The sequence below is a fragment of the Physella acuta genome, unplaced genomic scaffold, assembly GCF_028476545.2.
Source record: "Physella acuta isolate Inbredline_101_S28 unplaced genomic scaffold, ASM2847654v3 ptg000244l, whole genome shotgun sequence".
Taxonomy (NCBI): Eukaryota; Metazoa; Mollusca; class Gastropoda; family Physidae; genus Physella; species Physella acuta.
The window spans coordinates 156,741-182,094 of record NW_026731763.1 but is presented as its reverse complement, the minus strand read 5'-3'; the positions used below and the strand labels follow the sequence as shown (position 1 = coordinate 182,094).

The window sequence follows — 25,354 nt, the reverse complement described above, 5'->3', positions numbered from 1 at the left end:
CCCCGGAGAGGGGTGGGGGTACTTGAAATTTTCGGGGGCGGGGGTAGAATTTTCTGGGAGGGGGCGGACACTGGAAAAAGTATATAATTATATTTCGTTGAATGGGACGGTAGACATGTTTTTTTTTTGGGGGGGGGGGGGGGTGGGGGTGGGGGGCGGTGTGTGGTGGGGGGTGGGGGTGGTGTGTGGGGGTGAGGGGTTGGGGTGGGGTTGGTGTGTGGTGGGGGGTGGGGGTGGTTTGTGGGGGTGGGGGTGGGGTGGTGGGGTGGGGGTGGTGTGTGGGGGGGTGGGTTGGTTTTAGTTTAGAGAAAAGAGACAGCACTATCAGCCTAGCGCCCGTTGTACCCTTCCTCAACGGGCCATTTATCTAGTATATATATATATATATAAATATTTGCCTGCGTCTTAAAAATAACCAGTGACAAAACGGCACAGCTAAAAATGCTACGTTAAACGGACCCTGTCATTTAGGTCAGTAACAAATTCAGCTCCCACTAAAATAGGCTCAAGACTAAAAGGCTCCTGTCAATAAGGCTCCCGACACAACGGCTTCTTTCATTACGACTCATTAAAAGAGGTCCCAGTTAACACAGCTTCCCTTAAATAGGGTCACTGCAAAATCGTCCCATTCAATACGACCCATGCTGTAGGACCTCTTTTGATCTAACGTAAGAACATGCGACGTCGAGTGGTGGGCAGGTCACATGGTGTGCGTCACGTGGTACTTCAGAATCAGCCTAATTAACACAACTACGTAATGCAACATGTGTAGTTCTTTGTCGGTCTGCCTAATGTTTACAATATGTTATCATGTGTAAGAAATAGCTTTATTTAAAGACCTTCTACTTCCGACTTTTATACAAACAATCAGACGACAGAATAACAATACGTCGGTTATACTGCGTTTATAGTGCACAGCAGTGGTATAGGCAGGGGGGGGGGGTTCCCTCCCCCCCTTCCCCATGTAACCCTCTGAAAAAATATGTTACTGTCTTAATACCAATAATACCACTGTTACTTATTTAAATCTATTTCTGAATCAGTATATGTGTATAATTGTATATGTATGTTAAGAAGAGTCATATAAAAACTGACGCTATGTTCACTCTGAGGTGGTTATTTCCCCCCCCCCCCCCCCCCCCACCTCACCACCACAGTTGTGTAGAGCGACATTAATGCCACACCTAAGTATACGCTAGGTAGGATAATTCATCTAAAATAGCTGGACAGTGGTAAATGAAGTTTAACCCCCCCCCCTCAACCCACCCCGAACTGATCTGTTAAGTACATTTGGGAAAACGCGTAATGAGGTAGCAAAGTACCTCGCCGCCAGAATCATAACTTTTGAAGCTCTGTAAATATTGTTTTTACAAGTAAAGATGTGTGTGATCAATACCATATCATTATGTTAAAAATGTTCTTTCAAGAACACAAAAATAGTAGTTATATTTTAAAAATGAGTGATCGGAACAGCAAGACCAGTAATTTATCTATATGCAAGCTATTAGTTGGATTGTTATACCTATTAGATTTAAATTTTCTTCATGATAGAAAAGTTTGATTTTATACCAACTCTGACTTCAAAATTTTCATTATGCTGTAATATTTTACCGTTTATGATAATAATATATTGAATTCTGATTGTAGGCAACACATTTTTGTAAAAACGAATAGTGTTAAGCTACCGTATTACATACTAAAGTAATTATTGATCTGTTTTGACATTTTCAATTAAATTTGTAGAAATATACATAGTTATATTAAGAGGGTGATTATTTCCCATAGTTCGCTTGTCTTAATTAATATTCTAGGAATCATTATTTCAAATTGTTGTGTTTTTTTTACAAAGATCACAAAACAGATTATGTTGCGTTAATTATTTTTGGTTGTATTGTGTGAATATTTTGTTGTTGTTGAGAGTGATAAATTGTTTTCTTTTATATATATATATATATATATATATATATATATATATATATATATATATATATATATATATATATATATATATATATATAAAAAATGATGGAAAAAATGTGAATACCCCATGAGACGAACCTGGCTACGCCACTGGTTCACAGACACAGCTGGTGGTACACGGGTGACACCATCAAAGTGGTGACATGAAAACGAGATTTGGCTAATTTAATAAGAGCTTGTTCTAAGAAGTTGGGCCGTGAAGTGATTTTGATTTAACACTTGAACAAACCATTCTAAAAAGGAAACGTATCGAATGTGTCGAATGTTTTCTCGGCAAGCAGAAAGATAATCTGGTCTTGCGGTGTGTGTGTTTTTTTGACACGCCACGAAGGGTAAGTTAGTGTGATCTTAAAAAAAAAGTCGTGTGACGGTGGGATCAGCCAAGCGGAACGGTGTGTCCGGAATTTTTAAAAGACACTGTTGGGTAAGGTAGCACGGTTTATATATTGGGGTGTCAAAGTAAGGTATAGAGTAATTGCTAAATATTCAATTCAGTTCTACCTTTAAAATATCAAGTCGTTTTAAAAATGATATAAACTTTGAATTAATCATTTATCATTAACGTAAATTTTGGGTTCTAGTTTATAAGACTTTTTTAAACTTGAAGATTTATAGGTAATACAAGCTTTTGGTTAAAAGATCATATGCCTAATGCTAAACACTTGTGGTTAGCTATCCTTTAATTAATTCAAACTTTTCTGTAAAGAGAAAAAGAAAGTTTCAAATAGATTAGGACGGTTGTAAAGTTTGACTGTGCGTAAACGCAAGTAAAGTTTCATTGAAACATAATACCAAAATAAACAAGTGTATGGCACACAGAAATGTCATTTTCTATGTTCCTGATTTATAATCAACAACTTTGTTTAATATTTGAATTATCGTTTTAAAAATAATCAGTTAACCAATGAAGAGAAATTATTAAGTGTTTGTTGTTTTATTCTCAGCACTTTTTATTCTCTCGTATACGATGTATAGAGGAAGTATTTTAATTGTTCAAAAATATCGAAACCCAGATTTTCACAAATCTTGACGTTTTACACATCCCTGAGTCGGAAAAACATAATTTTGACATTTAGTTCGTATGTGTGTGTGTGTGTGTGTATGTGAGTGTCTGTGAACATGAGAACTTGAGTGCCGTTACAGCTAGGTTGATGAATTTTATTTATAAGTATTATATCAAGTTTGTCGTTCTATAAAATTTTCAGCGATTTCCAATAAACAGAACTATATCTTATTTTCAAAAGCTTTTAACTTGAGTACTGTTTCTGATAGATAAATGAAACAACGCATTTTAGTAAAAGATATTATTCTCTGCCTTCTGTTAAATTTTGAGTAATTTCCGTTGAACGAAAGTAGTAATTTACGCTGTTTCCGATTTCTCAAAAACAAATAAGAATTTATTAAGTACTAATATTCCTCATTTTTTTTTTACATATATTGCTTGCCGTTAACTTAGTGCGCAATTCTTATTTTCTAAGAGATTCTATTTTTAAAAGTTTAAGTGATTAAAAATGGATAAAAAATCATGTCTATTTCCCGAGTAGCCATCCTTCTTAGTGTTATGTAAGAATATTCGATAAAATTTAAGGGAGATCACTCCGGTTTATTTTTATCTTTACTTGACTTTAAAAGATAAATAAAAAAGTTATTTCATCGTCATATAATATAGATCACTTTTTTGACAAAATTAAAAACTTCACATTTTAAGTGATTACATTTGTGCCGAATCTCTCACGACACATTTGAAGTTGCCAACAAGAATGATGTCATCTGGGGCCCTAGAAATATGAAATACATGCAATTTTTCATGTCTTTTTGTTTTTCATAGTCTTTAGATCACTGGTGTGTCTCGGGGTTCTCACAAGCCAAACTTAACAATATCAGCAACAGGGCTAAGTGTCATTGACTTTCTTTATATATTTCAGATCACTTGTGTGCCTCGCGGTGCTGCAATGCTCATGCGCATACAGAACCTACAGAAGTAAAATTCCCAATGGAGACGCCGTCCCGTACCCTTGTAAGCCAAATAACGTGTGGGAGGGAGTGGGTCACATTCTGGACGAAGGGACCGGGGTTCGAAACTGGTTCGGGTTGGATTTTCAGGCCGCTGGACATGTAAGTTGTTTTTTTTTAAATTAACTTTTAAAATTTTGGAATTTACATTTTCCCCTATCAAAACACTTGTGTTTTTTTCCCAAGGCGTGGACTGCTGAGCTATGCAGAAAAGATTCAGACGGTGATGGGATGACCAATGGTCAAGAGTTGGGCGATCCTGACTGTACATGGAAAGAGAACTCTATTCCTAAAAGAACAACTGGATTATCTCACCCTGGTATGTCAGTTACCAGACTCTAAAACGTTGAAGTATTTACTTTTAAATGAATTTATTTGATATTGTTCTTGTTATTTAAAATTACCACCAAGTTATACCTCATGTAAAACGACTTTAAGAAATCCTCTCCAAAAAACGTCTCCCTCAGGCATCTGTGACCCGTGGGACTCCCCGTCCTGCCTGGCTAAGCCCGTCACCCACCCGGTGTACAAGACCCAGGGGGACTGGATGAGAGAGGAGTGTAAGGCCCAGGAGTTTGTTTGTGCTGCCAAAGATGAACCAGGTCTGGTTGTGGTGTTGTTGTTGCTGTTTTTAGTTTAAGTAAAAAAACTGCAGGTCAGTTTGGTTGGTGAGTAATTCAGAAACAGTGCTCGGTGTAATTTTGGAACAGGGTGGTCTAGTGGTAGGACGCTAGATCTCTTATTCTGATTTCTAGTGTTTGTGTCCCACCCGGAATTACCATTTCTGCATTATCGTTACCCTGCTACAAAACTAATTCATCTGCCTAATTCAAAATGCGTGGCACGGCGTGGCCTAGCGGTAGAGCGCTAGACTGCTTACCCGAAAGTATCGAGTTCTATGCCGGGTTCAAGTAAATAGAACGTCCCTGAGTTCACCCATTTTTGATTGGTACCTAGCTCCCTTTAGGGAAAGTAACGGCGGCTGAGCATAGTGCTGATCACATTATCTCTTGATATGCTGAGGTCTTGAAACATGAAATCTACTTCATTTCCCCAATGGATCGCTAGGTCTAAAGAGTAATCTTTTCTTTTTTAAAATCCAAAAACGTCGTTCCTTATCTAGAACATTTCTATGTCAACATTTGTTATAAAATTAGATTGATGTTTACTGGATAAGGTCCAATCCCTAGGAAAAAGTATTTTTAAAAATATGTTTTAATTATCGGCACAAAGTGTTTATGGTAGGTGGGCTTAAAGTCTAAATTGCGGGTTGCGATCCCTTGGGGGTTGCGAAGGGCTTTCTGGGGTTTGCCAACTGGGAGACTAAATCAAGCAAAAAATTTCTACACATGGAATAGAGAAGCCACAATGCGTACTGTGCAAAGTTATTCTCAGTCATGAGTCTATGAAAAATTTAAAACTAAAGAGTCATTTTGTGAAGAGGCGTTCGGGACACACACAAAAAAGATGGAGATTTTTGATCGAAAAAGAAGTTCGCTGGCTGCGAAAAGGAAATTTTTGAATTGAAAGATGAAATCAAATTGTAGAAGTGCAAGACCTTTTGACATATTCTAACGACAAAGAGTGGTTAGAGAGAGTATCGCTCCTAGCATATATATTTGAACATCAAGATACGCTTAACCTGCAGTTTCAGGGAAAAGTAACGAATAGTATCTCATTGCATGATGATCTCGGGGCGTTTTTATCAAAGCTGCAAATTTGGCGAAGAAAAATAAATATTGGAAATATTGTCATTTGAGAAACTTTGCAGTGTGATAGATGAACCTCTGATTGTGAGTTTAAAAAATTGAAAGAGAAAATTTCAGGGCATCTTGAATCTCTTGATAACGAACTGTGTTTTTATTTCCATGAGCTGAAAAAAAAAGAAAAAATGGCATTTACACGTAATCAATTATCTGCTTCCCTTGATGTTGCAAGCATTCCCAAGAAATTACAAGATGAATTCTTTGATTTGCAAAATTGTTCCGCGGCACATACAGTGTTTATTAGAAAACATGCTCACCAAATTTTGGTGTAGTATGCACCATTCATACCTAAATGTGTTAATGTTTGTCTTTCGAGTTTTAGTTCCTTTTATGTGTGCTTATCTTTGCGAGAGTGGATTTCAATACTTCTCCAATTAAAAGGCTAATAAAGTGTAACAATGCCTCAATAGGGATGTGGTGTGATCACCAACTGAGGTGTAGTATTTAAAAGGGCTGACCCTAAGAGATAACACACAAACGATCAATGACGCTTTTGTTGATAGATCCTGGCTTTATTGCAAAGCCATACACGGCATATATTCCTTCATTAGGTCTACATAACCAAGTTAACCTAAGAAACTGCACGGTCCGTGTCATTAGCAGCCTGGGATTTGAATGCTGTGGACACAGGTACAACTACCCAGAGTCACAGAGGTCACATGACATAGGAACACGGGGAACATCGCTCACAGAAGAGCATAAAAATACATCAACAGTTGTGTTCCAATAGGGGCTGCAAAAAAAAATTATAAATTATCCAAATTTCACCCATCGCATTAAAACAGTTATCAAAAACAATTAAAACTAAAATTATACTAGAAAATCTTATTTCGGTGTTTATTACTTTTCTTACTAATTTCGCCTTTTTTATTCTATCGGGGTCGCGGGTCACTTAAATTTATAAAAGGGGGGTCGCCACTCGAAAGGGTTTGGGAACCCATGGGTTAGACTTTTGTGAAGACGTATAGCGAAGGGGAGGAGGAGGCTCGACAGATATGGCGTAGAACGTTTACATATAATTGTTTTCCAGATCAAAACTAATGAGACATTTGTTAACTTACCGGATTTAAATAAATTGTTAATGAAGAGAGGGGGACCAAGTTGTGGACAAAACTCTGTTATTGTGGCAACCAGTATCGATGGAGTAAAGGATATGTTGTAAAACAAAGATTAGGAACTCTCATATCTTTTTCGAGGGCAAATCTGCATTCTTTTAGTATCTCCCTTGTGAGATATTTATTTTTATATCCTCTGTGAGCAAGCTATTATAGTCTCCTCTGTGAACAATATATTATTACATACCCTGTGAGCAATGTTTTATTAATTCCAATGATAGCAATGTTATCTCCCTGTAATGGAAATGTTAGGGCTCAAAAGCTTCATTAATATAAATAATGTGTACAAATAATCTTCATGCTGATGTTGATGTATATCCACAAATAAACATCCACGTTTTCCACGGTTTGTATCACGTGACCGTGTCGTATCAACCAGGTGTAAGGAACTTCACCATTCACCTGCCCAGCGGTTCTCACGTCCCACAGAAAGAGACCACCTACATGTGCCAGATCTACGACCTGGAGAGTTTGATCACACCTGGGGATTATCACATGATCGCCGTAGAGCCTGTGATTGACAACGTTTATGTGCTACACCACATGGTGTTGTTTGGGTGTACAGGTAATTACACAAAGCAAAAGGCAGAAATGTACAGGTATTTACAAATAAAAGTGTGCAGGTAATCACAGGTAGAAATGTAGAGGTAAACACAGGTAGAAATGTACATGTAATGACAAGTAGAAATGGACAGCTAATAACCGGTAGAAAATTAGAGGTAATAACGGGAAATTACATGTAAAATACAGGTAATTACTTGTAGAAATGAGAAGGTAAGTACAGGTAGAAAGGTACAAGTAATCACAGGTAGAAATAGGGGTAGGCATGGTTGAGTTGGTAAAGCTCATGGTTGTTAAACCGAAAAATTCGAGTTTGAACCCTCGGGCACGTGCGGCTCCTTAGCTCGGGACAGCAACTCTTCTAGGAGAGACAACTCCAAAATAAATTTAAAAAAACGACTGCCTTTGTAGTTTTTTCTCGGTTGGACAAAGGCTATGGAAGCAAATCCAAAAAGAAAAGCAGGCTGAAATCGGAGTTAACGGCGCATAACCAGTTGACACATACTTAATTGTGTTAGAGGCGTGGTGGAGTCAGCAAAATCACTTGGTTGTTAAATTTGCAAAAAGTCTCGAGTTCAAACCCTCTGGCAGGTAAGGCGCGATCCGTTCCAACACTAAAAAATTAAGAACGAAGAAGAAACTCAGGTAGAAATGTGCAGGAAAACACAAGTAAAAATGTACAGGTAGTTACAGTAGGTAGAAACGTACAGTTAGCAATATAAATGTGCAAGCAGCTACAGGTAAAATGCAGAGGCAGTTGCAGAAAGAAATGAACTAGCGAAATATAAGTTTAAATGTACATATATCTAGAGGTAGGAAAATAAATGTAATAAGTATAAAATTTAAAGTTAATCAATGGTTTAAAAAAAAATTTGAAGTTAACTGCAACTGTAGTTAAAAATATAGTGGTTATTACATTTCGTAAAGTAAATATAATTACTGGTACATGTATAAAGTTAATTGCAGGTATTAATACAACGTAAAACTAAGAAAAATTTTAATACTGTATAATTTAGTGTAGAAACGTAAAAAATAATCGAATGCGGGAATAAAAAGATAATTACCTGCATCTATTTTATGACTTCATCAGATGAAGAAGAAGCGACCAACTCGTCCTTCGAGTGCGGCATGGTGGCCTCCAGTAACTGCCAGGATTTCCTCAGTGTTTGGACCGTGGGTCTGTCCGGGGACTGCAGCCACCCCAGTGCAGGGGTCAGGATAGGGGTCAACGGGTACAAGAGGATCGCCTTACAGGTGGGGTTTTCGTAGCGAAGATTGTACATACTTTCATTTTAAACACGTATTTTAATTTTCATCACTTTAAAAAAAGTTGTATTTACAGTTCTGATTATTTAATTTTAAAAAAGCACTCTTATTTCCTTTTGAAGATGGCGTCTGTACATAGTAGGGCGTAAATAATATATATCACAAGTTCGTCCTTTGCACACATTATTTAGTTATATAGCGTTGTATAGGGTAGTAGTTCACAGCAGTTGTAATCACAATATAAGTATTCTCAATACTTCAAAATAACAATTAGTAGTTACTTCTAACCCTTAAATGCATGACTTTTTAATAATGGTTGAAAAAAATATTTTTATATTGTTTTGGTGGGTATATGAAGAGTATAGTCAAGTAAAAAAATATTTTTAGTTTAAACATGTTCTTTAATTAAAATCCGAAATGTTGCATGTCTGCAACATTATGTAGTAAGGTGATACTTTTTAAGACAGTTCTTGATCTTGTTACAACAAAGATATATGTTGCACTTGTGGCAAACTGTTTGAGCTTGATGTGAATTTGCACCTGTCATTGCACTATTCCACGAGACTTAGTGTCCACACAGGTCCAGGAGATCCAGGGTCCATTCTGGTCCTAGAGATCCAGGGTCCACACTTATCCAGGGTCCACACTGGTCCATGAGATCCAGGGTCCACACTGGTCCAGGAGATCTATGGTCAACACTGGTCCAGGAGATCCAGGGTCAACACTGGTCTTGTAGATCCAGGGTCCACACTGGTCCAGGATGTCTAGGGTCCACACTGGTCCAGAATATCTAGGGTCCACACTGGTCCAGGATGTCTAGGGTCCACACTGGTCCAGGATGTCTAGGGTCCACACTGGTCCAGGATATCTAGGGTCCACACTGGTCCTGGAGATCCAGGGTCCACACTGGTCCAGGATATCTAGGGTCCACACTGGTCCAGGATATCTAGGGTCCACACTGGTCCATGATATCTAGGGTCCACACTGGTCCAGGATATCTAGGGTCCACACTGGTCCAGGATATCTAGGGTTCACACTGGTCCAGAATATCTAGGGTCCACACTGGTCCAGGATGTCTAGGGTCCACACTGGTCCAGGATATCTAGGGTCCACACTGGTCCAGGATATCTAGGGTCCACACTGGTCCAGAATATCTAGGGTCCACACTGGTCCAGGATATCTAGGGTCCACACTGGTCCAGGATATCTAGGGTTCACACTGGTCCAGAATATCTAGGGTCCACACTGGTCCAGGATATCTAGGGTCCACACTGGTCCAGGATATCTAGGGTTCACACTGGTCCAGAATATCTAGGGTCCACACTGGTCCAGGATATCTAGGGTCCACACTGGTCCAGGATATCTAGGGTCCACACTGGTCCAGGATATCTAGGGTTCACACTAGTCCAGGATATCTAGGGTCCACACTGGTCCAGGATGTCTAGGGTCCACACTGATCCAGGGTCCACACTGGTCCAGGAGATCCAGGGTCCACACTGGTCCAGGATATCTAGGGTCCAAACTGGTCTAGGAGATCTAGGGTCCACACTGGTCTTGTAGATTCAGGGTCCAAACTGGTCCAGGATATTTTGGGTCCACACTGGTTCAGGAGATCCAAGAAGATACTCTGGATCTCCATGAGCATCTACTTCATATTATTCTTCACCTTGATTCACATTGATTTCTTAATGATTATACTGAAACTAGAAGAAAAACAAGGTACTATATAATCACCAATGCTGATGTATAAAGTAAAAACAAAATAGTGCAAAAGTAGGTCAAATTGCATAACGTTGCAGCACTGCAACCAAAGTTTTGTGAAGATTTTAAAATAAATTATGAATTGATTTTCAAAACAACACATACAATATGTAATACATACCTTAGGTTGTCAGAAACATATTTTTTGAAATTCCAAAACCAGTTTATTTGACTTTGATGAACTTTGAAACGCCAACCAAAAATGCTGATATAAAAAACCTTGTGATCACGCACAAATTTGAGATCGGCTTGGCGGTAAAACAAATCTAGGTCACTTAGACATGCGCAAGCTGTAGGTTAACATTGTAGCAGTCAAACAACGTGATGCACAGAATAAAACATGTTTAGGCTAATATTTTATGGGAAGGTAACTGGTATGTTGCAGATTTGTGCCGGTATGCATTTAAGGGCTAATATATATTTTAAAAATGTTACTCAGTATTATCAAATTGTTTAGTGGGGGAGTCTCAGAAACGTTATTTAATACTTAAAGTTATGGTCTGTGAAAATGTTATGTTACAGACAAAGGATTGAGGTGCTGGTAAAAATGTCACAATTTTGTGGCTATACCATTTTTTGTATGCCCGTTTTATACGTAATAAGTTATGTAAGTAACAAAGTGCAGTAGGCCCAGTGGTCTGTTTAACCAACGTTCACATATTCCAGAGACTGTCCAGCAAAGCTTTGTCTTTCTTTTTGTCGACTTAAACGATGGTCAACTTGCCAATAGTGTATCACTTTAGATCAGTTTAACTTTTCAGGTTTGACCTGACCTTGACATTGATTAAAAGAGTTTAAAAATTGTTTGCCACTTCTGGCAGGTCCACTGGAACAACCCGGACAAAAATTCTAATTGGACGGACAATTCGGGGCTGAGGTTATACTACACACCCAACAGGTGAGGGGTTCTGTCGAGATTAGTGATTTACCCGTGTGAGGGGTTCTGTCAAGGTTAGACAAGTATCGAGGTTAGAGGTTCTTTTTTTAGGGTTTTTTTTTAATTTTTCTAAACAGAAAGTAAATTAACATATTTATTTAGTTAGTTGTCACATTTGTAAAAACAAGATATATCTAAAAAAATGTTTTGCAGATCTAAGCATGAAGTTTTTTTAAAGTTATTAATTGCCCAGAAATACATTCGAATCTTACAAAAGTGATACAAAAACACGCATGATCACTAATTTTTAAATAAAACTAGACTACCCGTCATCCCTTGGATAACTGTAGGTTTTGGGGTCATCCATAAAAAAACATCACGTCTGTCACTTATCGTCTCAAAAAACCAGACCCCACATTCAAAAAGATGCTTTTTTATCTTTTAAAAACACCTATTTCGGACTATCCCTTCAAATAATGACGTCTCAGGTGACCTACTCAACTCTACTTCACCTGCCCAGTGTACGGCCAAGTCTCAGACAACATGTTTTTATCGTTTAAAAAAAACGATTCCGGCCAAGCATGTATCTGACCACACTATCCCTTTATATGCTTAGGACAAATAAACAGATGAACTCTACTTCACCTGCCCTGTATCCCGCCAAGTTCAGATAGGCAACTTTATCATTCACATCTAAAAAAATTAAAAATAAAAATTTAACATGGACGTGATGTGTCTAGAACCCGTGCCACCCGCATCATAGCCTATTACACTAACAACTTAGCTATTTAGACTCGTGACGTAATTGATGTTTTTTTATGGTATACTTTAATACTTTGAGTCTCCTTATGCAACTTGATTTACGCGCATAGATCTAGATCTAAGTCTAGTAGTAGTAACTTTCAAATCAAATTTTATCTTAAATTAGCCAATTACATAGCTAAACAAACAAAGATTTATATAATGAAGGTCTGAAATTATCTAGATCTAGATAGAATTATCTAGATTCTACGACTCGTTTGCTTGTCTTAAGTCTAGTTTGTGCGTAACTCTTGCTAGATCTAGATTAGATCATTAGACCTATTCTAGATAGATTTAGATCTAGATAAATAAATCACAAAGATTTATATCAAGTATTTAAGGACTAAAAAATGTATTATGATTTTAAAATGGATTGTATTTTTACCTAATTAATCTTTGGTTTGTATCTAATTAATCTTTGGTTTGACCTAGATTCTAGATCTAGATCTGTAAATAACTTTCTTGGCCACCTTATATTTAGATCTATAAATAAATAGATAACTTTCTTGTACATATTGTAGAGCTAGAGAAATTTATTGTAAAACTAAATGAAAAAGACAGTTGAAAATTTATATAAGTGTTGGAACGTAATAAAAACAGCAACCGGACGTATTGTTAAAGTTATAGCCGACAGAAAATTAGCTTTAGAACGCGTTAAACTTTTGAATGGGCCACAAAGTCTATTTTATTGTACTAAAAAGTAAACAAATCATTTGACGTCACTATTCAGTCAGTTAAGCCATTCTTTGAAAATTTTGAAATTAATGTGGTTAATCTACCTATGAATAAATCAATAAATTAATTAACGTCTTTAAATAAATGTGTGATTAACAGTCTGTTCGAAAAGAAAAAAATGTTCTCTACCTACATACTATTTTACACATAGAGCAGATTTTCTCCATTAGTCAATCAGACAAACAAAAAAACAAATAAATATTCAAACATGTAAACAAGCTTGAGTTTTAGTAGTATAGAGCTTGTACAGGATACTTTTTTACATATTTAAATTTCCCTTCGAGAGTCCAAACAGCCTGTAGCCATTTTCTCGAGTTAGGTGTGTCAGGTATGACTTATGCTGCCGCGTCATAAATTTGACTCTTCCTTCCCCCCCCCCTTCCCGTGTTTCAGGAGAACCTATGACGCAGGCATCCTGCTGACCGGCTCCAACAGCTTTGAGCTGCCCCCAAGACAGGCGTCTGTGAGCGTGAAAAGCACGTGCACGAAGGGCTGCACCAGCCAATCGTTCCAGGGACCGATTTACGTGACCACGGCCTGGAACCACATGCACTACGCCGGTTCGTTTCACTTTTCTTCTTCCTTAATTATCGACATGTTACGCCCCATTTAGACTGTTGATTCCAATTTTTCCCCAGATTTGCTTTTATAGGCTATGTCCACCGAGAGCAAACTACTAGGCAGCAGTTATTTTGGTTTACGCTCATATCAAACTCTTGGCTTTTCGGTTTAGCAGTTACGCTTCCCACTCGCCCTCCCCACACTTTTCACATCCAGTAATATACCCAAAAGAAAAACTTGACAGGGAATTAATTGAATGCTGATTTATTTCCGGAATTTAATAATAATTTCGGAAACGGTATTACATTATTGAAACTCATTTTTCAATAAAACTAGTAGCTCAACTTTACATGACATTTTGAGAATTGTACGGTACGTTATATTTGACAGCATTCCTTGTTTTACAGCGCACTTTACAACGTATTTTACGTGTTTACTGGGGAAACTAGCGCAGGAAAAAAATCAAGTAAAACATCCCAAAAGTATCACAAACAAAACTATGAAAAAAAAATCTAATATTTAAAGTTTAATTCTGTATCGCGGCTTGACTGAATGACGGGCGGACGGACGGACCCGTGATTACAAAGGAATATAGTAAAAAAAATACAGATGATCGCTTTTGTGTAATATATCTAAAGTGCTCATTCTCTAAATTAATGAATAAACAATTAATATTGAAGTTGTTATAAAACAAATTTCTTTTCCAGACTTATAGTGTTAAAGATGAAACTCACATTAAATAAAATTAAAGCAAAATATATCACCTTTTACAAAAATTTTAATTTTGTCTGAAAAGGATTTTTATTTAGTCCTTTAAAACTAATTACATCCCTTGATAAATTAGGAAAACACAATTATTTCTCTTTTTTTTTAAATCTTACATCGGGGAAAAATGTGTTTTATTACTGTGTTTTAGGTGTTGGGAAAAAATGATTACATAATTATCGTGTATTGATAATTTGCAATGTCGTAAGTAAAATACAGATATTTTAAAGACTGCCTTTTATTTATTTTATACCCTGGACGTACTAAATATTATTTTGAATCAATAACAGTTTAGAAGCCGCCCCTAAATGTCTTCTATGTTTACTTCTATCTTTCTGTTTGCGGTTAAGCTTGGGGTATTATAGTCTTTCAGTAAATTGAATCAGGCGTGTCCGCCGGCCCACCGACAGAGTTCGATTTGGCGCCCTGGGCTATCCTGTGAGCGCTATTGTGCATACTTTTGTTTTAAACAGTGCGATAGACTATGCATAAGAAAAATTACTATAGTTTTTAGCTTAATCGAATTCGGGTGTTCTCCAGCGCCCTGACAGGGTGATATTTGGCGCCTCGGGCCTTCCCGTGCTCGCTGTGGCGCCTACGTTCGTTTAATTGAGTGCAAAAGACAATGTATTCGTTGGGGTACTATAGTCGTTTACTACGTTGAATCAGGCGGATCCACCGGCGCCGCAGCATGGTGCGATTTGGCGCCACAGGCTATACATACTGTGAGCACTTTGCGTTTATGTTTGTATTTAAATTTGTATTTATGTTTGCGTTTATTTGCAGTATTTTGAGTTGTTTGCGTTTAGCTTTGCATATGTGTTTCTATTTGTATTTGCGTTTGTGTTTGCTTTTGTGTGTGCGTTTGTGTTTTCTTTGTGTTTGCGTTTGAGGGTTAGTTTGTGCATTTCTGTTATGTTTTTGGCTTTATCATTCACGTCTAAACAAAAATTTAAAAAGAAATTAACATCGTCATGATGTATCTCGAACCCGTACCACCCACATGGTAACTATTACACTACCATCTCAGCTATCTAGACACTTCCGATTAGGTGCAGAGTTAGTGGGGTACTTTACTTAGATCTAGAGTCAGCGTAAGAAACTTGAGTTACGCAAATAGGCCATATTAATTTAATTCAATTGTATCCCAAATTAGTCACTTCCATAGCTAAATCAGCAAAGATTTATATAACATAATTAAAGCCTGAAATAGTTTAGTATAGAAACTCATTATTGGCATTGATTCTAAATCTAGATAGAGCAAGATCTATATCTATATGTAGAGTCAGTGGCGTAGGCAGGGGGGGGGTAGGGGGGGTCATAACCCCCCCCCATAGACCCCTCGGTATATATATAAAAAGTATGAAGGGGGGGCAAATCGAAAGTTTGAGAGGGGGGGGGGTGCAAATCGAAAGTTTGAGGGGGGGTGCAAATCGAAAGTTTGAGGGGGGGTGCAAATCGAAAGTTTGAGGGGGGGGGGGGTGCAAATCGAAAGTTTGTCCCCGGGTGAAAATTGGAACCCCCCCCCCCCCTTGAGACGATCCTGGCTACGCCACTGTGTAGAGTCTACGGCTGGCTCAAGTCTAGTCTTTCCTAGCTTTATATCTAGAACCTAGATAGATAAATCCCTTGTATTCTCGAATAAGATGATACTTAAAGCTAAAAAGCAAAGATTTATATCCAATATTTAAGGACTACCACATTTTAATAAACAAACTCAATAATTTATTGTGTTTTTATAGTTGTTTTTATTTTTAACATTAATTTTGGTTTTACCTATATTCTAGATTTTAGATCTAGGATTGACTTTCCCTTCCACTGACAGCTTATCTGTATACGTAAATTAGAAGAACTGTTGGAACCAAATAAAAGTAGCAAACGGACGTATCGTTAAAGCTATAGCGGACAGAAAATTTAGATTTATAAAAAACATTGAATGGGCAACATGAAAGCCGCCATGGTTGTTTGTAAAAAAAATAAATAAATCATGTGACGTCACTATAAATAAAGTCAATGTTCTGAACTTTTATAATTAAAGTGATTTTTCCACCAATGAATATATCAATAAATTAATTAACGTCTTTAAGTAAATTTGTGATTAACAGTTTGCTAAAAAAGAATATTATTCTCTACATAAAATACGTATTTTACAGCTCTACACATAGTGCTGATTTTCTCCTGTAACAAAACAGACAAACAAAAATACAAAACAAAAACAACAAAAAATTAATATACAAACTTGTAAACAAACTTGAGTTTTAGTAGTATATAGATAGTGTTATTTTTTACTCTTTTTTATTTTAAAACAGGAGTCCAGATGAATATACAAGTGTTTAGGAATAATACAGCCTTGACTTTTCTAACCAATGACCCGGTGTACAGTTACGATAGTCCCCAAGTCTACTCGTAGTAAGTACCTGATTTATGTTTTATGTGAACACTAAAGACGTGAAATTTCGGAATCAACACACTTGTGTTATGAGCTAGAAGAGATGGAGTTTTAGGTTAGTCGTATCCAAATACTTTTACATTCAGACTTGCCTTTTGGAATAATTTTCATTAAGGAAGTTAAGGCTAGGGTAGATTTAAGGTCCATGGCTTAGTGATGCTTCATCACTTTTTTCTCTGGCTGCATCCAGTTACAAGTTTTGGAGGGGTGTATGGTGGGGGAGGCTAGTGAGATACACCCTTTATTTACGGAATTATGTTCTGAATGAGATTTTTACTTAAACAATGTGTTACTATATTGCTTTTGGCACATTCAAAGCATATGTCGAAGGAAATTTCGTTTCATAAATTTTTAATGGCCCAAACAGATATTGGTACTTATAAGTACCGTCAGTAATCTAGGACATTTTTTTTTTCAAATTTTTTTTTTTTTTACAAAACAGGAACAAACGATACAATTTATTAACTAATATCATGGCAATCATCAAAACAATCAGCTTTTGTAATTTTCACACATAAATACAGCACAACAGTATATTTTGAGTACGATTTTTACTGGATTTTCTATGGGAACACATCTTAGACCTCATACACAGCAAAAGTTGCCGACATATCATGCTCCCTCATTCTTATCTGTGGTCTTTCTGGTGTAGTAACGGTTGCGGAATGAATATGCTTTTGCTGGAAGCTTCCAATAACTAATACAATGAGCCGCATAAACAAACAAAAGCCTAGTCATTCAGCATACAACTACTAGTAATATTAGTATAATTGTAGCCTACTAGAATGTTATGATAAGTCTACACTACAGTGCAAATTTCATCAATATACGTGAGCTCAATGTGTTTAGGATAGCCGTAGTGGATTACTCTTTTCTGTTTACTGATTAAAATTTACCTTATAGATCTATACTATATGCAGAAGTATGGGGACTATTACTAGTCTACAGGTATACATTACGTAAATGCTAGTTATTGTTAGCAAGACAGTTTATTGCAGTAAATATAACTAACAAATTTAATCTAACTACTAGAGCTAGGCTTTGGTATACAAATGCAGTAAACTAAACCTTGTAAACGAGCCTGCAACTGATACCTTTATTCTTGTTATTTTTTACTAATAGAAATTAACATGTTATTACAATATTTCTTAGGTAAACCTTATGCAAACCTTCTTATAAATGTGTAAATATCATTTTTTGAGTACATTTCGATAATTTATTATCAAGACAATATTTATGTAACTCCAACTAACAAATCTGCCATTTTCTAAAAATCCTAAAAAAAAAAAGACCGTGTGCCCTGACGGTACTTATAAGTCCACTTGTAAACATCGATCTAATACAAAGACAATTTGATTAAAATTGTATAACTAGAAGTTAAACGCGTTTGCCTGACTATTGAAGGTGCCGATAAAAAATATTTGGGGTTGAAAACTTGAAAAATAAGGTAAAACAAAGGGAATTCAAGAACATGTGTGAGAGAAGTACAGAACAATTGTGAACTACCGATATAGCAAGACATTGCAAATGGCGCCACACCAGTAATTTTCAAAAAACATTGATCCCTCCGACTACCGGCGACTCAGGGGAGATAATACTATTAATTATCTCAATAATTTTTAAATTAAAAATAATACAGGCACTTAATTAAAGTGGTACTTATAAGTACTGTCAGTAGATAAAGGGTTAATCCCTCTTATTACTTTCATTATTTTGACTTTGCCTCACAAGTTATGATCATCAATCGATATGATTTCACCAGGCGTTATAACCCCCAGGCGTTAGAAACATCAGACGTTATAATTCTCACATGTTATGTGCACTAATATCTAAGTAATTATCATCTCCCTTCCAGCACCGACAACCCCGTCATTCTCCTGCCAGGGGACGAAATCGTGACCACCTGCACCTACACCACGGCCAAGCTAGACCACTCTGTTTTACAAGGGGAGGCAACATCCGAGGAGATGTGCTTCGGCTTTCTCAGTTACTACCCTAAAGAGAACGTAAACAATCGGTTTTGTCTCACTGGAGGCCCTGATTTCAGGTAGCTTAGTGGTGCTTGTAAGATCATTTCCTGTCTAATGCTTAGTGCTGCTTACAGGTGGAAATGGTCTGACTATGTTGTTTGCAATGAGGTATTGCTAGGGGTGATTTTGACCAATTTCTTTAAAGTTACTTTAGCGTTTGCTTGCTTTTAAATTTTGTCAAATTTTCATGATGGTTTGCCAGTGTATATTTGTTGTAATGTCATGTTTTGTGTGTGTGTGTGAGCTTATTTCATCTCATATATTGTTTGAGTAACCTTTCTTCTCACACTCAACGGTCGATGAGGCTGAAGAAGCAAAGTTTACCAGTTTCTTTTACTTCCGCATAGGAATAGAGTGTAATCATCATTCACTAGCCAGTCTAAATTTCAATTTCCGATGAGTCTTGCGTTAACTCTGGAAACGCAAAAGCATTTCACATGGGAACTGAACTATTGAACGTGTGCTCTACCACTGCACCATACAGTAGCTCATTGTTAATTATGACATGTTCATTATCAGCTAGATAAATTATTAATATTATAGAAAACGTAATGAGTGTTAAAAAAATACACAAATCAGTTTTTTTTTTACAAGTTTCTTTAGAGAAATAATGAATTATTTTTAAGAATTATTTTAAAACTTGTGAGGCTTAAAGTGTTTGTATTTTGACGATTCTAATCCTTCAAAATAATTAAACAAATATACAAGTTCCTAGTTCGGTTAATGCTTGTAATGAAAATATGATAAAACTGGCCCTTATGTGGGTTGTGCAACTGTATTTGGTCCAACAAACGTAATCATTTTGCAAAAAAAAACCTATTAGACAGATTTTAACATTTGAGTTTCATATCGACACTCATAAAATTGTGTTGTTTTTTTTTAGTTTCTGTGACCCGACACAGTGGGCAGATCGAGACTGTCCGTACTGGTACTACTTTTACTCGGCGGACTTCCTCAAGTCCTCGGAGCTGTACCAGGGGCTATTGGCCAACTGCAAGCCGTTCACGCCATGTCTGCAGGAGTGTGTCCAGTTCATCGTGCAGGCGACACAGTACAGTGCCTGTCTCCGGGGAGATAACTTTGAGTTCATAAAGGTAGATAATCACAGACGTTATATAAACAAAATGAAAGTAGATAAACCTAACACAGGCTTTAGGGGTGTAGAGGTCATCCATTATTTATGAATTCCACTAAGAGGGTCCGAAAAAAAACCGGCTTTTGTGAGCGTGTAGACTTGGGGGGAGGGTTAACATCAAAATACTTCTTCGTTCTTCTTCTGCGTACTTAATTTAGTTTATGGTGGAGGATTTAAACAACAAGTCCAACTTCTTGCACGAACCAGGGACGGAACTACAGTGCCGCCACACCCTGCAATGCGGGGGAGGGGCAGGCCGTACAGGGGCCCACAATCGACCATAATCATTTTTTATAGTTAAAAAATAATTTTCTTGCATTTTTGACTTGATGGTTGCGTTATTCTATAGACACCATCCCGAGTCCTCTTTATCCTACAATCAAATACACGCTGTTGTCGGCAAAATTCTTTTGAAAATAAATCAAAGTCCATCGCGCGAGAGGCCGCTAGATATTAAGACAACTTTTGCCTCTTTATAGCATTGATTAGGGGCCTACAATCCATTGTAATTTTTATAATGTAAAATGTTCGTTTGTTGTATTGGTAGAACTAACATTCGGTACTATTTCATTTTTATGTACGTTTACTTCTTTTTGTTTAACAAACAAATACGATAGTAAACGTGTATAATTTGATTTCTCTCCCTTGAGTGTTTCACAAAAGGCTTTAGGAAAAGTAGTTGAGACCATCCCAACTTCGGTAAAATTTGGGAAGTTTTTGAATACACATAGACCTAACGTTTGTTTAAAATGTGTAGTTGCGCGCCCCGAGACCCCCAGCGACTATCTAAGTACCAGGGGTCCGCTTATTGGGTGATCTGCACAAGGGGATAGGTGTACTACTTGAATCACCAGTCTCGCTGCATTAGGGGCATCCACCGGTGGGTGTGTTCCAAGAGCCCCGTGACGCCTCTCACACCAAGGGGTGTTTAATTCACCATCAGCATAAACCGGGGCGTGTTTGTGGTAGTGTGTACAAACTAACGCCCCAACAATTAAGCCTTTTATAGTTCCGCTACTGGCACCTCGATAGTGGTTTTGTAAAAAGAAAAAACAGTTCTAATACAGTACTGATGTTCTACAATAGCTAATACACGCCGTTGCGTAAAAGAAGAAGAATATATATATATATATATATATATATATATATATATATATATATATATATATATATATATATATATATATATATATATATATATATATATATATATATATATATATATGTTTGGCCCAAAAATAATTTAGCATGGTCTCCAGATCAGCGGTTGCCATATATAGCTTTTCGTTGAGTGGGGCTTATAGGGGTCAGTGTTTGGATCGCGCCTGGCTATATAGGGAACAGTCCTGAAGGACGAGCTCTGTATTCTCCACAGAGGCGTAGCGAGGGGGGGGGGGCGGGGTGCGGACCGCTCCGGGTGACACCATTTAGGGGGTGACACCAAGGCAAAAAGTAGCAAAATATATAGCGAAAAATGATAATTCCACTTAATTAAGTGATTAATTCAAGTGTTGAATAGTGTTTTAAGAGGTGCAAATCGAAAGTTTGAGGGGGGGGGGGGGTGCAAAAAGAAAATTGAAAGTTTGTCCCCGAGAAAGGTCGCTACGTCTCTGGGGGTGGGTAACACCATTAAGTGCCGCACCGGATGACATCCGACCTCGCTACGCCACTGATTCTCTAGGGCCATATCACATGGACAAGTTTCGCAAAACCCATTTTATAGTTTTCTACGCATGTGCTGGTTTCAGTAGCGTAGCGAGGGGGGGGACATATGTCCCCGGGCGCCGACCTTAGGGGGCGCCAAAATGGGTTGGAGAAATAAATTAAAAGGTTGAGGGGGGTGCAAATCGAAAGTTTGAGGGGGGGGGGGTGTGCAAATCGAAATCTCGAGGGGGGGGGTGTGCAAATCGAAAAGTTTGTCCCCGGGCGCCGGGAAGGGACGCTACGCCTCTGGCTGGTTTAGTCTGTTGTGGCCTGTTCTGAGTTGGAAGATTATGTGTTGTTGTTTTCGTGTCAATTTGTAATATCCGCTGTCTTTTTTATAGTGTGGGTGTGTGTCAGACAACATTTGTGATTGTTTGTTTTTAATGATTCTTTTGATTTCTTTTGGATAAAGCGAGATTTTTAGTTGTTGTTTTTCCCCCAATTTTTTGCCAGCTGGTCCGCAATCTGATTTCATTTAAAATTGCTGTTTTTTACTTTCACGTTTATAAAGTATATAGAAAGTACTGTAATCAAGATTTTTAGAAATATCGAAGTTTTACACCACCCTGAGTCGGAAAAACATAGTTTTACAATTTTGTCCGTATGTCAGTGTGTGTATGTATGTGTGTATGTGAGTGTGTGTGTCTGTAAACTCAATAACTTGTGTACCATTACAGCTAGATTGATGAAATTTCATATATAAGTATTATATCAAATTTGTAGTTCTGTGTCAAGCTTTCAGTCATTTCTGATAACCGGAAGTGGAACTTATTCTATTTTCAATTTTTCAAAAGCCTATAACTTGAGTACTGTTTCAGACAGATGAACGAAATTTCACATATAAGTAAAAGATCTACTTTTCTTCCTTCTTTCAAAATGAGAGTAATTTCTGTTTACCAGACGTAGTAATTTACGCTATTTCCGATTTCTCAAAAACGCATTTGAATTTATAAAGTATAATAATATTCCGCACTATTCTTGTATTTATCTTGCAGAGAAACATACTCATCCTTACAGAAGAGGGCCGTAATATCATGGCCCTGATGGCCTCATGCCCTGTGCAAGTCTATCTGGCCACCAACTCAGCAACCGCCACCTCGACAACATTCCCTCTTGCTACCGACCCAGAGATCAACACCTTGACCACCACACCCACCGATGAGGGTGGTATGGACGCTGCTCATCCCATCAGTGCCGGAGGTCTGATGGTCATCTTGGTGCCTGCTCTGGTACTCCTGCTGGGAATAAACTAAAAACTCTCATGTCATTTCCGGTCATTTTTGGCCACCCGTATTTTGTTTTAAGTGTTTAGGTTAGGTTCGACTAATAGGGACCGAAACACTCCACTGGTTAGGCTTAATTCATTATGAAATTTACTTTTAGTAGTTATATTTTACTTTTTTTTTCCAATAACTAATAAATAGTTTATTTCGGTCACCAGTTCTAATTGTTACTAGCGGGTGTAAATATTTTTTAATTTTTTTTTGTTTTGTTTTTAATGTTTTATAGATTAAAAGCTTTGATAAACTTTTTAATTAAATGAGCACCTGTATATGATCATAATTAACGATTAGCTTCAGGACACACATATACATGTGCTCCTGCTTGATATGAATTTTTGCTGCACTTTATAAAAAGTTACAAACTTAATCTTCTCAAGATTTCCATTTCCATTTTACATTTTAATTTAGAAACAAAATAAATCACAGTATAAGGATAGTTGGAATCATAAATCACTATGGATTTGAAATCAATCGAATAGAGTACGATTTCGTGTACTTTTCTTTTTAAAACAATGGAAATAATTTTTTTTATAAACAAGATTTTAATAACAAGCTTTTATTTAATAACTAGACTACCCGTTATCTAGTTAGATAACTGTGGGTTTCGGGGGGTCATCCATAAATGACATCGCGTCTGCCAGCACTTATTATCCCAAAATAACCAGACCCCACATTCAAAAAGACGTTTTTTATATTTTAAAAACTCTACTAAACTCTACTTCACCTGCCCAGTGCCCCGCCAAGTCTCAGACATGTTTGTATTTTAAAAAAAAAAGATTCCGGCCGAGCATGGCTCTGACCACACTATCCCTTCATATGCTGAGAACATAGAAACAGGTGAACGCTACTTCACCTACCCTGTGCCCCGCGAGGTTCTGACAGTCAACCTTATCATTCACATATAGGCCTTAAGAAAATATAATTGTAAACTTTGTTGTAAAAAAAAAGTCATTGTTCTAAACTTTTATAATTAATGTGGTTAATCTACCAATGAATATATCAATAAATTAATTAACGGCTTTAAATTAGTTTGTACTTAACAGTGTGTTTAAGAAAGAACAATATTTACCACCCAAAATCCTATTTTAAAGCTCTACACATAATGCAGATTCTCCCCAATAACAAATAAAAAACAAACAAACAAAAAAAATGAGTTATCAAACGTCACTATTCAGTCAAATTTTAGCCATTGTTCTAAAACTTTAAAACTAATGTGGTTAATCTACCTATGAATAAATCACTAAATTAATTAACGTCTTTAAATAAATGTGTGATTAACAGTCTGTCTGCAATCAAAAATTATTCTCTACCTACATACTATTTAACAGCCCCCATATAGAGCAGTTTCCTTACAGTATCAAATCAGACAAACAAAATAAATAAATATTCAAACATGTAAACAAACTTGAGTTTTAGTAGTATATAGATGCACTAAAAAGTAGAACATAAATTATTTACTACTATTTAAACAACTAAAGAAAAGCGTGGGTCAGTTAATTATCTATTGGATACCTTTACAAATATTTAGGAAGAGACCCAAGCTTTTCTTTATAGTTATTTAAATGGTTGTGTATAATTTATTTTCTTCTTTTTAGTGCACTATTACATAAATGCTTGTTATTAAAACGTTTTTATGAAAACATTTTTCAGTACTTTACATGTTTTATTTACACTAGAGTTACATGACTAAAAACCATTGCGCACCTATTAAACGTGATGACGCGTGTATACTAGTGCGGAATACGACTGCCTACTAATTGGTCAACGTTTTAATTAATTCATAAAAATTTAATTAGGCAGCCAATTAAGTCAAATTTAATGTCATGTTGCATTGTCTTCATGTCTTGACTCACGTGCCGTATCTGGCAGTTAGAAGTGCTTGTAATTTTGCTCGGCCGTTTCGATCTAAACAGACGACAGACAGTCGACAGAGACAGTGAGTTAAATAAAATCTTGTAATAAAAGCTTGTAATATTAAAAGCTTGTAATAAAAGCTTGTAAATAAAGCGATTTTTGTACATTTTTCCGCCTGGTTGTTACGCCCCTGATTTGTGTTTATATAATTAGGTATGCGTGTCGTGCAGCAAGCGTCGTGTGACCGTGGTCGCAGTGGGATAACGGGTTTTGGAGGGTGGGGGGGGGGGGGGGGGAGAGGAGGAGAGAGAGGGAGAGTGGGTGAATAACTCGCGTCAATAAAAAGCCACTCCATTCAATTAACAGCGTTTTATACTACCAGTGACAGGCATTCTCTCGTGGGTTTTTGTGTATCGTATGTCACATGATCACCTGATCAGGTCACGTGACTTTTACTGATCAACATTATGAAACACACTCAGGGCTGCGTATGTCTTGCCTGAATTAACGCGATAACTGTTATATTTTCCGTCTAATTTTAGTTGGGTTGTCTACGTTTTCATTGGGGTTGGCTAAAATTGATGCAGTACATTTGTCCTAATCCAAACCAGGTTGTACAATACACTGTGGTAGAAAGGGTAACATGACCCCCCCCTCCCCGAACCAATAGAGTTTTTATAGAAAGTATATATTGTTTCC

At 37.0% G+C, this 25,354-nt stretch overlaps 1 protein-coding gene across 1 annotated transcript; it reads left to right on the top strand.

Annotated features, from left to right (window-relative positions):
- The first annotated feature begins 1,305 nt into the window (after positions 1 to 1,305).
- LOC131938457 (tyramine beta-hydroxylase-like) lies at positions 1,306 to 24,767 on the top strand. Its single transcript, XM_059296489.1, has 12 exons — positions 1,306 to 1,310; positions 3,906 to 4,095; positions 4,180 to 4,312; positions 4,461 to 4,595; positions 7,254 to 7,439; positions 8,526 to 8,689; positions 11,283 to 11,359; positions 13,268 to 13,434; positions 16,510 to 16,609; positions 18,505 to 18,696; positions 19,563 to 19,773; positions 22,514 to 24,767. The coding sequence occupies exons 1-12, from the start codon at positions 1,306 to 1,308 to the stop codon at positions 22,769 to 22,771; spliced, it is 1,818 nt and encodes a 605-aa protein (XP_059152472.1). The 3' UTR covers positions 22,772 to 24,767.
- The last annotated feature ends 587 nt before the right edge of the window (positions 24,768 to 25,354 follow it).

Coding starts and splice junctions, on each gene's coding strand:
- LOC131938457 (XM_059296489.1), top strand. Junction 7,440..8,525: donor GGTGTTGTTTGGGTGTACAG/GTAATTACACAA, acceptor TGACTTCATCAG/ATGAAGAAGAAGCGACCAAC. Junction 16,610..18,504: donor AGTCCCCAAGTCTACTCGTA/GTAAGTACCTGA, acceptor TCTCCCTTCCAG/CACCGACAACCCCGTCATTC.